The sequence below is a fragment of the Rosa chinensis genome, chromosome 2 (genome assembly GCF_002994745.2).
Source record: "Rosa chinensis cultivar Old Blush chromosome 2, RchiOBHm-V2, whole genome shotgun sequence".
Lineage (NCBI taxonomy): Eukaryota > Viridiplantae > Streptophyta > Magnoliopsida > Rosales > Rosaceae > Rosa > Rosa chinensis.
Window position 1 is genome coordinate 86,039 of NC_037089.1, and position 16,299 is coordinate 102,337.

General features: G+C 42.4%; 2 protein-coding genes across 3 annotated transcripts; both read left to right on the plus strand.

The window, feature by feature from the left end:
* Positions 1 to 8,054: 8,054 nt before the first annotated feature.
* LOC112185770 (bifunctional protein FolD 1, mitochondrial) lies at positions 8,055 to 10,658 on the plus strand. Its single transcript, XM_040515754.1, has 5 exons — positions 8,055 to 8,248; positions 8,320 to 8,669; positions 8,779 to 9,015; positions 9,090 to 9,257; positions 10,301 to 10,658. The coding sequence occupies exons 1-5, from the start codon at positions 8,116 to 8,118 to the stop codon at positions 10,469 to 10,471; spliced, it is 1,059 nt and encodes a 352-aa protein (XP_040371688.1). The 5' UTR covers positions 8,055 to 8,115; the 3' UTR covers positions 10,472 to 10,658.
* Positions 10,659 to 12,389: 1,731 nt separating this feature from the next.
* Positions 12,390 to 15,993, plus strand: LOC112186092 (aminoacyl tRNA synthase complex-interacting multifunctional protein 1). 2 transcript variants are annotated; one of them, XR_005806862.1, is made up of 4 exons: positions 12,390 to 12,940; positions 13,729 to 13,935; positions 15,239 to 15,518; positions 15,642 to 15,766. XR_005806862.1 is itself a non-coding variant. In XM_024324456.2 (3 exons), the coding sequence occupies exons 1-3, from the start codon at positions 12,476 to 12,478 to the stop codon at positions 15,783 to 15,785; spliced, it is 816 nt and encodes a 271-aa protein (XP_024180224.1). In that variant the 5' UTR covers positions 12,392 to 12,475; the 3' UTR covers positions 15,786 to 15,993. The 2 variants fall into 2 exon arrangements, 1 of the variants encoding a protein (XP_024180224.1); XM_024324456.2 differs by lacking the exon at positions 15,239 to 15,518 and having other exon boundaries at positions 12,392 to 12,940; positions 15,642 to 15,993.
* The last annotated feature ends 306 nt before the right edge of the window (positions 15,994 to 16,299 follow it).

Consider the following 16,299-nt stretch of genomic DNA (forward strand, 5'->3'; position numbering starts at 1 on the left):
ATTGATGCATGCAAGCGTGTCGGCCCACGAGAGCTGGCAGCGGAAATCGCCAGAGACGTCGGTAAGTATCCGTTTACCGATGACATCTTGAATGCGGCAAAACCCCACCGGTTTACCACGCCGGTATTCCACAAATACGATGGAACGACCGATCTGGTGGACCATATCAAGGGATACAAACAACAGATGTCCATCGAGACAACCGACGAGAAATTAATGTGCAAGATCTCCCCTTCCAGTCTCATGGGGCCGGTGTCAACATGGTTCCAAGATCTCTAGCCATATTCCATACCGGATTTCGACACATTGAGCTGCGCTTTCATTTCACAATACTTTTGCAATCGCAAGCAAAAGAAAGATATGGCGACTCTGTTTAGTACAAAGCAGAAGCCGGGAGAAAAGGTAGGAAATTTTTTTGAAAGGTTTAGAGCTGAAATGAGCCATGTTAATTGTGCTCCCCAATTCGTCACAATTGAGGTCCGAGAAGGATTGCTTTTGGGAACACCGTTATACGACAGCTTGCTACGCGATCCACCAAAGGACATGGACGACATCATTACAAGGGTTGAGGGGGAGATTAGAATTGAAAAAGCCAAATAAGCACGCGAGGCCCGACTCACTGCCTTTGTCACCTCGAGAGAAGTTGAATGGAATAACACAAAGAATGACATTCAGAGTGATAGAGGAGGGAAACCTCAAGATTATCCCCTTGAAGAATGGTTTATGATTCACCCCGTGACCATATACAAAAAACATAATCACGAAGGAATATTTGAGATGCCGCCCCCCAACCAGAGGCTAGTGACGAGGGTGAGAGAAGTCGATATTGCTCGCTCCATGAGGCAAGGGGGCACGGCATATATAAGTTTCAGGGAGTGCGACCTGCAATCCTTACAACAATGAAGACTGGTAAACTCCTTCAGTATAAAATGACATAAATTAAGGCAATCAGAGGGTTCATGGAAAAGTCCACGTGCCGAAAGTCATCTCGAGTAATAGAGAAGGTACGATAATATGGTGACTTCGTTTTGATAAAAAGATGGCACAACTCGTAAAACTCAGGTAAGACATTCTTAATGCTTACCCTAATGCTTCGGGTAAGATAGCGTGCCTCACCCTCACTGCAGGCAGGGGTGGGATGATGGATCACACCCTCGCTGCAGGCGGGGGTGGGATGGCATGCCTCACCCCTTACTGAGGCTCGCGGGCGGGGGTGGGATGATGGACCACACCCTCGCTGCAGGCGGGGGTGGGATGGCATGCCTCACCCCTCGCCGTGGGCGGGGGTGGGATGATGGACCACACCTTTGCTGCAGGCGGGGGTGGGATGGCGTGACGAATTTTAAATGTGCAGGATATGATGGTTATGCAATCGGTTTTGTACGGGGAGTGGGGGTAATCCCATCCCCGGATGTTGTTAAGACGCAATACGTGGCGGATGACCCTCCATTACGACAAGAAAAACAAGGGGGCAAATAGGAGAATGGAATACCTATCCAAGCCATGACGGTCGTTATGGCCGTCGTCGTCATCACCTAGGTTGACATTAAGACTGATGCTGAGGAGATTACGAGGACACCCACGTCGACAACGTTGAGATTGGCACCGACGTCGAGGTGCCCTCATCTAGAGGGACGCCGACGACGAGACGCCTACGTCGAGGCGCCCTTGTCGAAGTAGACACCGACGTCGAGGCACCCTTGTCGAAGCCAACGTCGAGGCTCCCTAGTCCAAATGGACGCCGACGTCGAGGCGCCCTCGTCGAAATGGACGCCGACGTCGAGGCACTGACAGGACCCGCCCCGGATTTCACCCTGAAATCCGAAGTGGACCTGCGGGGCCTACCTTAGAAGAAATTTTGCCAAAAATTTGGCAGAACTTCCCCTAAAGTGGACAACCCAAAACCTGTAGAAAGAAAATTTACACTTCTAAATCACCCATCCTTATTCTCCTGGAGCCACCCTGCTCCCCCAAACAACATCAACCAAAATCATATGACACAAAACACAACTTAATTAACATTAATTTCCTCAGGTAATCAGAGCAAATCTAATAGCAAGGGTGATCAAGGAAAACCTAAATCAAATAAAAACGCGGAAGCCACGCTGTTGTCTATGCCTCAACTCCAATGTACGCCCGACCTCAACTAATTTCGCCTGCAAACTGGGCATTTGAAACCGAAGGGCCCAGGGGAAAGTAATTGAAAAACACGTTAGCGTGAGTGGAAAAAAATAAATAATTTAATATGAATAAAACAAAATAAAACTTCATACTTTCCCACATTTTTCGATATATATAAAATCCGGATGCATGCAACATTTATAAAACACTTAAGAAAATAATCCGAAAAACGTTGAACTCCAGAAAACCGACTAGCCCCGCTAGCCACAACAACAGAGTAAAAGATTGAAATTTCAATACTCGAAAATATAAGACCAGCCTCGCTGGTTAAGAAAACTCAGACTAGTCCCCGCTAGTCAAAAATAGTATAAGTAGGGGAAGATGATAGCCATACGAATGAGCCTCCCAGGCTCGAGTGATAGCCTCTCAGGCTAAAGTACTCTCATTACTCCCGTAATATACCCTTACGCCACTAAGTGTAGCGATAGGATACCGGGCTACAGAATTACTGTCACAGAGATAGTAACCTGCGCCACAAAGGCGGAGGGCTACGGTGATCCCATCACCGCGCCACAAAGGCGGAAAAATCAATGCTAGCATGATAAAATCACCCCTCAGTATGGCACAGGGAAACATAACCGAAAATCCAGTAAATCCAAAATACATAAGGTTTCCCCCATCTCTCATAAAAGAATTTCCAACGACGTGTCCCACACGCCAAAAGTATCTCCAAATCAATAGCAAAAAGGCGAGAAATAATAATAAAGCGTAATCCCCGTAAACCGAAACAAAACCAATTCTAAAATCATCATCAAGGCATTCCCAATGCCAAAATTGAAAGTCGATAAATAAATAGGAAAGATCAATAAATCAATGGCGTGTCCCACACGCCAAAATATTCTCGAGTCAATAATGAATAAGCAAGGAAGTTCAATAATGAACTAATATTCCATTTTGGAAAATACCCTGGAAAATACTTTATTGAAAAACAACATAAATCATAATTTCAAATCCGAGCATAACAAAATTAATATCCGAAAATCACAACCGGAATAATTCATAATCACTTCATGAAAATCGTCAATGAAAGTAATTCCACGAGATAAATCAAAATTTTAAACAATCCTATGCTCAGAAGATAATATGATAATTAAATAGAGCACTAATTCAAGAATTAAATGCATGCATCATTATTTAAAAACAAAAGTCCACTCACAGTACTATTCAGGCGATCACGCATACGAGTTCCTTCGTCGAGCAATAGCTCGGTACATCGCCCTGTACACAATTATATTCCGTGAATAGTTATTCAACAAATTAATACGATTCCTAAATCAATTCCTCATAATTACATCTCCACTTCTCCTCGGATGCAACCCAAATTATACCACTAATACCAATTCGTTTATTTAAAGGTTCCAAGGCATAACCGAGAGATATCTGACGGCCGGATTCTCGTAATTCGATAATCGAAACCCTAAACTTCAAAAATTCATAATTAATTCCAAGCTTCTCCAAAATTCACCAAATTTCATATACAAGCTCTACAATATTTATAGGATTTAATGGGATAAAAACTGAAATTAAAACACAGCCCAACACGCCTCCACGAGCCACCCACAGTGGCGGCGCGTGGGACCCACGCGCCGGCGGCCACCACCTCCGATGGCCACCAAAAATTGACAGTAGCTGCAAAACAACAAACCCAACTGTTGTCAATTTTAATTTAATACTCGCAAGTGCACGATTCAATTGTAGGATAGATGTGCAAGCACGAGGTCATTCCCTCAAGGACTGATTGAAACAATTTTGCAATGGCAACTGTGCTTTACTTAAGTGAAACAAACTGATTTTTTATGATGATTGAGTTGTAAACAGAAAATTAAAGAAAGAAAAACTGAAATTAAAAACAAGAATGAGCAATGAGATTTAAACTCTAAAGAAAGAAGATTATGAAGATGCTAAAGCATTGAATCCACCACCTAATACTTCTATCCGATTCTCTAGTTGATAACCATTAAATTCCTAGATATCATGCTAAAGATTTCCGTACATAAGCCTTATTGATCCCAGACATATGCCAAGTTCTTCTAACCCATGAATTCCAACCTATTGATCATGTATAGAACTCAAGTAGCCAAACTATAATTTACTTCACTTAATGATCAGGTTCAAGCAAACATGTTCAACTCCATTAAGCACAAAAGAACTAGGAAATCATGCAAACAAGAATATCGACTATGATCAAGCACTTGTATTCTTAATTCACAACTCTTTAATCACAAGATTGAATTATCTTTTGGCACCCTAGAAAATATCTACTCATTGATCAAGCATCATATTTTCCAACCAAATAACTCATAAACAAAACCTAAGTCTTATTGATCCCGAGCAAAGATTTTGAATAAAAGTTCTATTGAAACGGTGATTAAGAGTTTAACATAGAAATCCAGAAATTCAATAGCAAACCAACTAAACAAATAGAATAGTCATACTAGGGGCTTCATCTCAGCCCTAGCTTAGGAATTTAGCAATCCATAACCATGAAAAACATGACTAGAATCAAAGAAAACATGAAACAAACAATGGAAGAATTGAGGAACTCCGGTCCAGCGATGGTGAGAGCTTCTCTTCTTCTTGTTCTCTGCGGAATATGCTGTGTATTCTGTGTCTCCAACGTGCTAGGTTTTCTCCCTGTATGTCTCTTTTCAATCCTACTTGACTTGGGCTTCTTCGGTCTTCTAGTCCAACTTGGAATAGCTTTCTTCTCTCCAAAGGAACGCAGGGTTATTAAAGTCAATGCAAGAAATTACTCCAAATATATCAAACACGTTCAGCCTTGTTCCATTCAAGTGCTAAGAACAACGGACTTGGGCCTCACAAGTCAGATTCCGAAAATCCGCCAGAATCTGCCTTCCCGAACTAGGTTCGCTAAAATCATCATAACTTGCTCCACAAGAATGCGAATCCACTTCCGTAAAATTCCTCAGAAAGCTAACATCCGTATCTTTCCAATGGTATAAGGCTCGCCTGCTAGTTCCTTGTGAGAAGGTACAGTTTAATCTGTGAAGTTGACGCAAAGCAGAGACAATTCTGGACACTCAGGATAGCAAGTACCCTTTCAATCTTGCGTTTGATTTTAAGCTCCAAATCTTTCTTTTCTCCAATTTAACCTACAAAACACAAACACAAAGTAAATGACTCAAAAATGACAAGAACTAAGCCTAGAATCCTACATTTAAGGGTATAAAAATGTATGAAGTTATGAGTTATCACCAACAAATTTCTCAATTGCAACAAGTCCCAATTTTACCTTTAAGAGCTCGGATTAAGCCGACGAAGAAAACCCAGAAATCAAGCTTCGGACCCTAGGATGTTCTTCGTCGATTCGACCTCCACGATGCAAATCGGAGCAAGAGGCCTTAGGGGAAACGTTCGCCGGCTCAAGGCGCTCCTACGGTCCCAATTTGGTGGTCGAAAACGGCCGGAAATGGAAGATTTGCCGGAAAAAAAGCCAAACTGCACCTATGAGGAACTTTGCTTCGATTCAAGGTTTCTCGACCAAATCACTACAACCTAAGGCTACTAGGGTGCAGAGGGGAGGGAGGAGATCTTGTGGTGGCCGGCTGCACGCCGGTTGGTGGCCGGAATGCGCGAAATCGAAGGGAGGAAGAAGGACCCGAAAGGGAAAGAAGAGAGTTCGGGGGAGAGGAGAGAGAAGGCGGAAATCTACCAAAGTAACTTTCTATATATATAGAAAGTTACCATGAACAGTAACGTTCACATTTTCGCTTATAACTTTCGTATACGAGCTCCGATTTTTACGTACCACATATGCACGCGCTTGGTTTAACGTCATCTACAACTTCCGTGAAGAAAACTTTCTCAAATTCTGATCCGAACAAAAAGTCGACTTTTAGGGTCACTAAAGTTACCGAAAAAGAGTAAAAGTAAAACAAATTATCGTTTACTGTCCAAATGACTAGTAAACTGGTAAATTTAGGTTCGGGACATTACAGGCACCCTCGTTGAAATGGACACCGACGTCGAGGCGCCCTCGTCGAAGTGAACACCTGCATAGAGATTGGCACTAAAGGCATTGAGAAAGACATCATCGACGTTGAGGTCGACACCGACATCGAAGTCGAGGTAGGCGCTGAGGTGAGATTATTGAGAAAAACGCCTACGCCGACGTCGAGATTGACCCCGAGGGCCGACGACGAGACGCCAACGTCGAGGTCGACAATGAGGTTATTGCGAAAGACGTCGCCGACGTTGAGGTTGGAGTTGACGTCGAGGTTAGCGCTGACGTCGAGGTTGACGCCGAGGTTATTGAGAAAGACGTCACCGACGTCGAGGTCGACACCGAGGTTATTGAGAAAGACGTCACCGAAGTCGAGGTTAGCACCAAGGTTATTGCGAAAGAAGTCATCGACGTCGAGGTTGACTCCGACGTGGAGGTTAGCGCCGAGGTTATTGAGAGCGACATCATCGACGTCGAGGCTGGTGCCGTGGTTATTGAGAAAAAGTCACCACAGTCGAGGTTGACACCGCAGACATTAAAGAAGACGTCATCGACGCCTACGCCGACGTCGACGTCGACGTCGTGGTCATTGTGAAGGAGACGTCATGACGTCGAGGCCAACGTCATAGAATGTTAGGTGACTAAGAAGGAAAAAGAGGAAGAGTTTCACAGCATGGTACCTCAGGCTCGGAGTCTGGTTTGAGCTGCGCTGGGGGCACGGCTTAGGAACGAGGTAGCTCAGCGGAGGCACAGAGAGCAGGCGGGACTAGAAACTAGGCTTCGGGGCTGTGGGCGAGGCACCGGAGACACCACAAGCAGACGAGTCCGCGACGCGAAGACCCTACACTAGAATGGCTGCAAGACAAAGGCATATTTAAGTCCTGATTTAGGCACGTCGGTGTCGGCGTCGTCGACGAGATGAGATGCCAACTCTAAACAAGGAACGAGGATCTTCTTATACGGGCATCTACATTTTCAACACGAGGAATGCCTGAATGAAATTCAAAGAGGGGTGCCCAAAGAGAAATATAAAGATGTGGAGCCCATAGAGAAATTTGAGCTTTGGAAATTTCTCTTGGAATTCATCCCAATGAGAAAATTTGGGGGCATTGTGGGGGTGGTCAACAAAGTGGACCCTACAATCAAGCCAATTGAAGATAAGTAATGTCAGTAGTAAATGCAACAATTAATATAGCTGTAAATACGACGATAAATGCGACATTCGGTATGGCAATCATAGCCGCCAATAAGTGACGGTTATTGCAGGAGTGAATATGGCCTTAATGGTGGTGTGCCGCTCAAGTCACTGTGGCTTGCTGTGCAAGTTTACTTGCAGCCCTCGCCGAAGTACACCTATAAATAGGCTGCTCGACGTCCAGGTAATCCATCGAATTCCAATTATCTCTACTCCACAACTAAGAAACGTACTGACTTAGGCATCGGAGGGTTTTCTGCAGGTACCCCCCCTTCTCCTCGAGCCGACGGTCAAACTCCAGGTCAACGCTCGAGGGAAGCTTTTCGATTGTTCCCAGGTCAGCTTCCGCTCCAGTCCGCATTAATTGTTGGGTCAAACTCCTCTACGAAATTTTTCACCCCCAACAACACTCATACTATTATTCATGATATTCTCTCGACGTTTATGATAATTTTGGGTTTAAGCTCTGTCTCCTCCCATTATATTCAACAGTTTCATTAATTCAGGCTCGAAGATTGCCGCATCAGCCCTTATTTTAAGAAAAATAATACAGATGATGGAGACTTAGAGCAACTCCTTATGGGAAACAAAAGTCAAAACTTTACCCTCTTTTTCTTCTCAATCTCTAACAAATTCTCTATTTTACAGCAATCTCTACCGAGTTACCGCGGGATTTACATTCGTAAATTTTGGGGTCTAACCGTGATTATCCCCGCGCATACATGCGGTTCCGAGGCTAGTACTTGGTGGAGAACCAGGGTGGACACGGGAGTGTATGAAAAAGAAAAACTCGATCGAGTTAATGGGGGTCTGGCGCAGATTGGGTACAAAAGCTGAAGTCTTGTATTCGACGACGTTCTCATCGTCATGGTCGACCCCTCTCGGTCTCAGTCGCCCGCTGTCTTCTGGTAAGTGCATTTTCTCACATCTGACTCCTCCTCCTCCTCCAAAATTATTTTCAGTTCAAATGATTAAGTGGTTTCGATTGCTTGGGCTGCAAAAACAGCAGCCAGTGGTAATGGGCAGGCTGAAATAATGAGCGGAAAGCCAATCGCAAAAGACATAAGGTCCAGAGTAGCTGCTGAAATATGCAGAATGAAGGCTGCCACAGGAAGACTGCCTGGATTGGCTGTTGTTTTGGTGGGTAACAGAAAGGATTCACACACTTATGTCCATCTCAAGTTAAAAGCTTGCAATCAAGTCGGAATAGTGACTTCTATTGTTCAACTGCCCCAAGACTGTACTGAAGCTCGACTTATTGATGTTGTTTCATCTTTTAACCGGAACCCGTCGGTGCACGGTATAACTGTGCAGCTCCCTCTTCCACAGGTACTACTTACTAGAAGTCAAAGTAGAAACCTTTGTCTTGTTCTCTCTACTCCTTTGCCTAGTGTGATGTTTGGCTGACTCTAACCATTGAAATGAATCTCTGATACAGCATTTAGACGAGGAAAAGATTATAAATTTTGTTAGTCCAGAAAAAGATGTGGATGGCTTTCATCCCCTCAACATGGGGAATCTTGCCATGCGGGGAAGGGAACCCTTATTTATCCCTTGTGCCCCTAAGGCTTGCATTGAATTGTTGCTCCGATATGGGGTGGAGATTATTGGGAAGAATGCAGTGGTTATAGGAAGAAGCAAGATTGTTGGGTTATCCACTTCTTTGCTATTGCAGGTGACACAGATTTATGTGCTTTACTGTATAACTTGTTTCAATAAATTTCAATGATGATCATCAGTGCTGGACAGAGGCACCACGCGACTGTTAGCACCTTGCATTCATTCACCAAGAACCCAGAAGAATTGACTCGTCGCGCTGATGTTGTCATCTCAGATGTTGGGACTCCAAACTTAGTTCATTGGGACTGGCTGAAGCCAGGGGCAGTTGTAGTTGATATGGGGACGAATCCAGTTAAGGTAAGTTCTCTGTTTTTGTGTACTCCTTTGGATATACAGTGGTATTTTCAGTCATAAAGATTCACGCCTTAAGTTTATATCAAAGCTTTATCAGTCACTCTGCCCCTTCAAGTTCAATCTAAGCAACAGAGAACATAGTAGAGTAACTTTTGGTCAATAATACCGTAGTCTGTATTGTATGAATTGCACTCACATTGGAGGATATAAGATAATGTTCTCTTGCCAATCAATCTGTATTTTTCAATCTGAGTGCAATTCATACACTACTGACTACGGTATTATTGACCAAAAGTTACTCTATGTTACTCTCATTTTGGCAGTAAAAAATTTTGAATAACATGCTTCTGTTTAAGCCGGTCTTAATGTCTTTTCCTTCTTCCTCCTTTCTCATTCACCTTTATTCATTCTTCCTACTTGCCCGCATATTGGCTGCCAATTGATTTGTGTTAATAGATCAGGTTCTTCACCGTTAACCCTTATTCAAACCCCAAATCAATTCAAATTCTTTCACCAAGTCAAACCTTATTTCACTAGTCATTTTAACATTCCCTAACTTTAATTTCCTAGATAGGAGTCCAGAGGTTGCTGCTGTTTTGCAACAACTGTAACTGCACAACATCGGGGCTTTTTTGTCATAGAGTTTCAGTTAGGTGAGGTCAAGCGGTAATGAATTTTCACTCCCATAATTGATACACTGAAACTGGACTACAAGAGACTGAGAAGGGAGCTCAAAATTTTGCAATTTTAAGATAAATTCGTTCTAGGAAGTGACGCATCAACTTCATGAGAAAGCCACTGAAGCTGTTGTCTATACCTTTCAATCTTGTTATGACGAACTAATTTTCACCACAAGAACCAATGTCTAATTAATTGATCATGTTTGCGTATGGAAGCAAGAAGCAAGTTTCTTCATGTCAATATATATACACAATGATCCACTAGGATAAAATCTTGTCTCATAGTTTTGGGTTTGGTTAATACCTTATGGATATTTATCCTTGCTTGCTCATGAGTTGTGATTACTTTATTGTGGTAACATGTAGGATCCCAGTAGCCGTCATGGTTTTCGTATTACAGGAGATGTTTGCTACTCGGAGGCAATCAAGGTGGTGTCAGCTATAACTCCTGTTCCAGGAGGAGTAGGACCTGTTGTAATCTCAATGCTCCTCTCTAACACCCTTGACTCTGCTAAAAGAGCTACCGGATTAACTTGACGTTTCCCCTAAGAAGAGAATGTATATGGGACTGCCGGGACATGACAGAGTGATGGGATGGGGTGATTAAAACTGCAAATGTATGGCTAGAGGACAACACATTTTCAATTGTAGCATCACTCTCTCTCTCTTAGGGGTAAACCTTTTATGCTTGTTAGTTTTTGGTCATCCGACCTTCACTTGATAAGCTGCTCGTCCGTTGGTTTAGTTCCGGTTGGTCGTGATTCCTGTAGTAGTTGTTTTTATCTGACCAATCTAACAAAGCGGGTCTAAGTTATAATTGATGGTTGAAGTCTTAACTTCTAATACACTCTCGGCTCGACCAGTGGAAGGCAAACCAAAATCTAGAGAGAGAAAAACCCGCAGTCGAAAAAAAAACCAGCGTTTTGCTAGTTATCCTCTGTCCGATGGTGCCCCAACGTCAAGTTGGCTTTTGGCCTCACCGATGTTGTGTGGTTGCTGGGTGACGGGTGATTGTTTCCAGTGCTTGGGTTTTGGTTCTATGAGATTGTTTTGCTTGGCGGAATGGTAGTGGATGACCGGCGTCCGTCTTTTCCAGTTCGAAACATATACCATGCAGCGACGTTGGCATCAAGACAGCGGCTTGGTGCGCTGGTAACCTGAATCTGATTGGGTTCGGGTCTGCTGGGTACTCCAGGTTCGATCGTGTGGTGGTGACGTGAACATGGTGCAACAGGCAACGGAGTTCCTGGATTGGTGGCGGCGGTGGATGCGGTTGGTGTCCGGGTGACTGACTTGCAGGAGGGTAGAGACGGGGCTGGGCTGTGTCAGCCTTGTTGGACCTTAGGCCTTGACTTTCCTTTTGGGCCACACTAGAGTGACTAGACTGTTGCCTTTTTCTTTTCTTTTTTCCCGAAAAATCCCCACTATTTTCTGGTGGTTACTAGTGGGTTCCGCACCGGTCTATTTTGTCCTACTTTGGTAGCTTTCGCTTTATTTTGGTCTAGTTTCTCTAGTCTATGCTAGCTGTAGTTCTACTGTGAGTCTTTTTAGAAGTGTGTTATCTATGTTTCGTACTACAAAGGCGAAGTTCTTTTTTTAGTTATAGACTTTGGAGTTTTATTGTTCAAGAAATAGCTGCGGACCAATATGGCAATATGGTTGCATGCTTGCGTTCATGTATTGGTGTATGTAGGGATGACAATGGGGCGGATTGGGGATGGGGATCACAATACCATCCCCATCCTCAGGGTCATTTTCTACCCCCATCCCCACCCCAATCTCCAATAAAAATATATTGGGGACAAAACCTCTAAACCCGCCCTAAATCTCCAATAAGAATTTAATAAATAAAATAATTTTTTCTCATATTGTCTTTTTAAAATCAAAATCTACAATAAATAAATTTAAAATATGATTAAATTCATAAATCATAATTCAGTGAGTGCAAAAGTCAAAACATCATTAAAGTAAAAGTGTAGCCATTAATGTATATATTTGTGATTTATATTATAAAAAATAAATTTATATATATATATATATAAGTTAACCATATGTATATATTATTGGGACGGGTTTGGGGATGGGGATCACAATACCATCCCCGCCCCATCCCCAATCTTAGATAGCGGGGATTTGGAGATCCCCATCCCCATTCTCCATTTGTCCCCGAATTCTTCCCCCATTAGGGGCGGGTATCCAATGGAGCTCCGCCCCACTGGGAATTTTTGCCATCCCTAGGTGTATGTATGGGTGCGTGTGTTTGTTAAGGTGGTAAGACAATGACTTTTTATTTGTGAGGTCATGTGTTTGAACTCTATCAAGAATAAAGTTAAAAAAGATGTATTAGAGTATGATTGTTTCATTAATACAATAAATTGTTCGATCCGTACAAAAAAACAAAAAAAAAAATATACACTCTCCGCAAAATAATAAATTATTGCTAATATTTTCTAAAGAGGAAAAAAGGAAAAAAAAAAAAAACAATAGTGGATACGAGAGAGAGAGAGAGAGCAAGCAAGCTAGTGCGGATAGGAAGAGGGAATGGCAGCGAACGTTTTGAAATGCGGCACGGGAATAGGCGCGCGTCTGATATTCCTATCTCCGTCTCCTAAATCTCCACGGCCCTTTGGGCATTCACTTGCTCATTTCCACCAAATCACTGCGAATAGTTATCGTAGTATTTGTAGCAAACCGAAAGTTTGTGATTCTGCTGCTGATGCGTCATCACCATCGGCAAGAAGAAGAAGCGTGGTCTCCTCTTTTTGCGCCGCCACAGATGTTGAGAAGGCACAGGTAGAGGCAGAGGCGATAAGCGATGGTGATGAGGAACAGAAAAAGATAAAGGATGCAGCCGACCTGCTTGACATAAGGGTTGGGCTAGTCCTTAGGGCATGGAGGCATGAGGAAGCTGATTCTCTTTACGTGGAAGAGGTTGACATCGGAGAGCCTGAACCCAGAATCATCTGCAGTGGGCTCGTCAATTACATTCCTATTGATCACATTCAGGTTTGCACACAGCACATACTTAATCCTTCATTAACATTAGCATGTTTATGGAATGTACCTTGCAAAAGCTACTGTCAATGTATTTTGTGTTAGAAAAATGATCATATCACATCCTGTTGAATATTAAGCTACACTTTGATTTGGAAAGAAAAAATTACAGCCAAAGTTATGTGCCTTATGCAGACTGTAGGAGGCGGGAGAGAGTCAGCAACTCTGACAACTCCCTTTGTAAGAAATATAGACCATGTGACTACATGACAGTATTAATAACTTCCCTTAGTAGTTATTATAGAGAATATTATGGGTTGGAGTTTGAGTTTTATAGGGCATAAAACTATAGGCTTTTACTTCTGAGGCTGGAGTATAGAGATTTTTAGGGGAACTGTCTTTCCTTCATTGTTCAGTAGCTTCCAAGATTTGCATAAATCTCACAGACGCTGGGATGGTTTTGGAAAGATCAAAGGGCTGTTATCCCCTGCTTAGTGTTAGCAGGGTTTTTGGCTATCATTTGGGTCATGCACTCATTTGGAAGGAAAGAAACAAACGATTTTTTGAAGATAGTAGAGAGGTGGAGGTGGACCAGTCTCTTCGTTGTGGGCTTCTGTTTCAGTTGCTTGTAGTGGTTGGTCTTTCTTCTAGTTATGAGCTTTTGTGCAGAGTTCACTTCTGTTGTACTTTTATTTCTTTTGGAGTCGACTCCTGATCTGTGGTAAATTTTAGAGTTGTAATGAAAGTTTCCTTCTTCCAAAAGAAATGTTTTAACTACCAAAATGGTTTGTTTGACACAGGAGAGAAAAGTAGTTGTCCTTGCTAATCTGAAGCCCAGGAACATGCGGGGTGTCAAGTCTTGTGGAATGCTTATGGCCGCTTCTGATGCTTCCCATGAGAATGTTGAGCTTCTTGTGCCTCCTGAGGGTTCACTTCCTGGCCAAAGGATATGGTTTGGCTCTGAAGATGATCATCAAAATCAGCCTCCTCCTGCCACACCCAACCAGGTACTGTTTTCCTTCCCTATTTCCAAAAATACAGATACTTCTTTTCTCACCCTTCTTTATTTGAAAACGATTCTTGAAATTTAGAATTTATAGATTTAAGCTCCATTACTCGGTTAAAACATCTACAATAGTTTATGCTGCTCTGAGATCCCCCTTGTAAGTTCGTATGACTATCTTGATGAGATACAATATAGAACATAATAACCTGCCACCTTAGAGTGATTATTTTCCATACGGATCGATTTCTTCTGATATGGTATTCCTATATTCATAATATTATTAATATATATTCATAATATTATTGTAATGCACCATGATCTAGAGGGGATGTCCATAAAAGCAATTCTGGTGAACCTCCCCTTTCCGGCAAGTAAATCGAAGATAAGGCTAAATACAGCAAATTCTTCTCCAATATCTTTTTCATGGCTATGCATGCGAGGAAAGTTCTCCTTAATTTAACTTCAAACGGTGCAATTGGATCAGAATGCAGTTTTTATCTCTGTCTAATTATAAACACAGGGTCGAAGCCATTAGGAATGTTTACTTAGAAAAAGCTGACCTGCCTATCTTTTTGAGAGGAATGAATTATATTCAACGACCAAAAGTATTACATGTACAGAGCCTACATCCTGTACGCCACTAAGGCCAATATTAGGAGTACATCCCTACCAAATAACGCCCATTATAAACTTTAGGTGCGCTATTACATTATCAAAGTAAACGCCTACAACACCACATCTTCACTGTCTAATTATGAACACAGGCTCGAAGCCATTAGGAATGTTTACTTAGAAAAAGCTGACCTGCCTATCTTTTTGACAAGAATGAATCATATTCAACGACCAAAAGTATTACATCTACCAGAGCCTACATCCTCTACGCCACTAAGGCCAATATTAGGAGTACATCCCTACGGCCCTACCAAATAATGCCCATTATAAACTTTAGGCGCGCAAATACATTATCAAAGTAAAGTCCGATAACACAGCATGTTCACTAAGGAAGACTCGCCAAGGCACCCATAAGAGGAGATCAGTAGATCTCTCTCAAAGGCAGCCACCTCAGCCCCACCCCATCAAGAATGAAAGTAAACCTACTTCACTAAAGGAAACACTTGCGAAAAGCAAAGAGTCGACAAGGGCCTCCAACAACCCGTCCTGGCCTCCAAACCCGAGTGCAATATCTTTGGGACCTCGCCGCCGCCATGCTCTCTTCTAACCCTAGCAGATCTTGCAATACCCATCTTATGTGCATGAGCTTTTTTTACTGATAATGATTTAAGCTAACCTGCCTATGCATACAGGATAAGTGTTTCACAATGCCCTCACCATCTAAAGGTTTTCCTTCTCAATCTCTCTTTTGAGCATGACATCTTCCTAAGCCAAGTTGTTAATCTTTCAAGGTCTGAGATATTTTCCCCAAGATTACTCTAGTTCTTCGTACTCTCATTCATAGTATGGCAAAGTGTGAACAACCTTGACTATCAGTTTGCCATCCATCTCCCAACTCCTCCCGACCTATGATTATGCGTATGAGATACTGTCACTCACATCTTTGGTGTGGTTTGGCGGCAGAACTTCCAGGTATTGAATATGCCTTAGGCCAGGAGCACTTAATTTTATAGAAGAGTTGGGCATTTTTTTTTTTTTTTTTCCTTGTGATATACTTTATCTTGCATTTTGTAACACTTATATCACTTTCGGCAGATTCAAAAGAAAAAGATATGGGAGCTGGTGCAACCTCATCTGAAGACAGATGATACTTGTATGGCTATGCTTGGGATGCATATAATGCGGACATCTGCAGGTGTGATAATCAGCAGATCTCTTAAACACGCAAATATCTCCTAATTAGACCTGGAACTTAATGCCATTACTGTCACACATTCTTGTTACCAATTTGTAAGTTCATAACAGCCATATGATGCGTCAGAACTGTTTTGTTAAGAAATGGCATTATATGTTTGCTTCATTTCTGAGGGTTACATTACATGGTATTTGTGTTATAACCAGATAACCAGGTGCCCATTACTAGAACATCTGATTTTGGGGTTTATTATGAGGTTGTTTACTTGTTTTTATTTATTTATTTTATTTTTGGATAAATGGGAGCCTAAAAGAAAGCAGACAAAAGAAGAGGAGCAGAAATGACTTGTGGAGGTCACTGTAGGTGACCCCAAGCTCAGACTACACGCTGCATGAGTAGAGAGAAAGTCTCGGTCATTCATTTTGTTGACGTTTGGGTTAATTCGCCAGATACCTGTAGCATCGTAGGCTGGCCTCAACAATTTACTCATCTTTTGCTATTTATAAATTTGTTATTAGGATTTCATACTGGCATTCCGCACTCCCACAATAAAGGTGG

Coding starts and splice junctions, on each gene's coding strand:
- LOC112185770 (XM_040515754.1), top strand. CDS start 8,116: ATGAAAAAGAAAAACTCGATCGAGTTAATGGGGGTCTGGCGCAGATTG. Junction 8,249..8,319: donor CAGTCGCCCGCTGTCTTCTG/GTAAGTGCATTT, acceptor ATGATTAAGTGG/TTTCGATTGCTTGGGCTGCA. Junction 9,016..9,089: donor CCACTTCTTTGCTATTGCAG/GTGACACAGATT, acceptor AGTGCTGGACAG/AGGCACCACGCGACTGTTAG.
- LOC112186092 (XM_024324456.2), top strand. CDS start 12,476: ATGGCAGCGAACGTTTTGAAATGCGGCACGGGAATAGGCGCGCGTCTG. Junction 12,941..13,728: donor TTCCTATTGATCACATTCAG/GTTTGCACACAG, acceptor TGTTTGACACAG/GAGAGAAAAGTAGTTGTCCT. Junction 13,936..15,641: donor CTCCTGCCACACCCAACCAG/GTACTGTTTTCC, acceptor CACTTTCGGCAG/ATTCAAAAGAAAAAGATATG.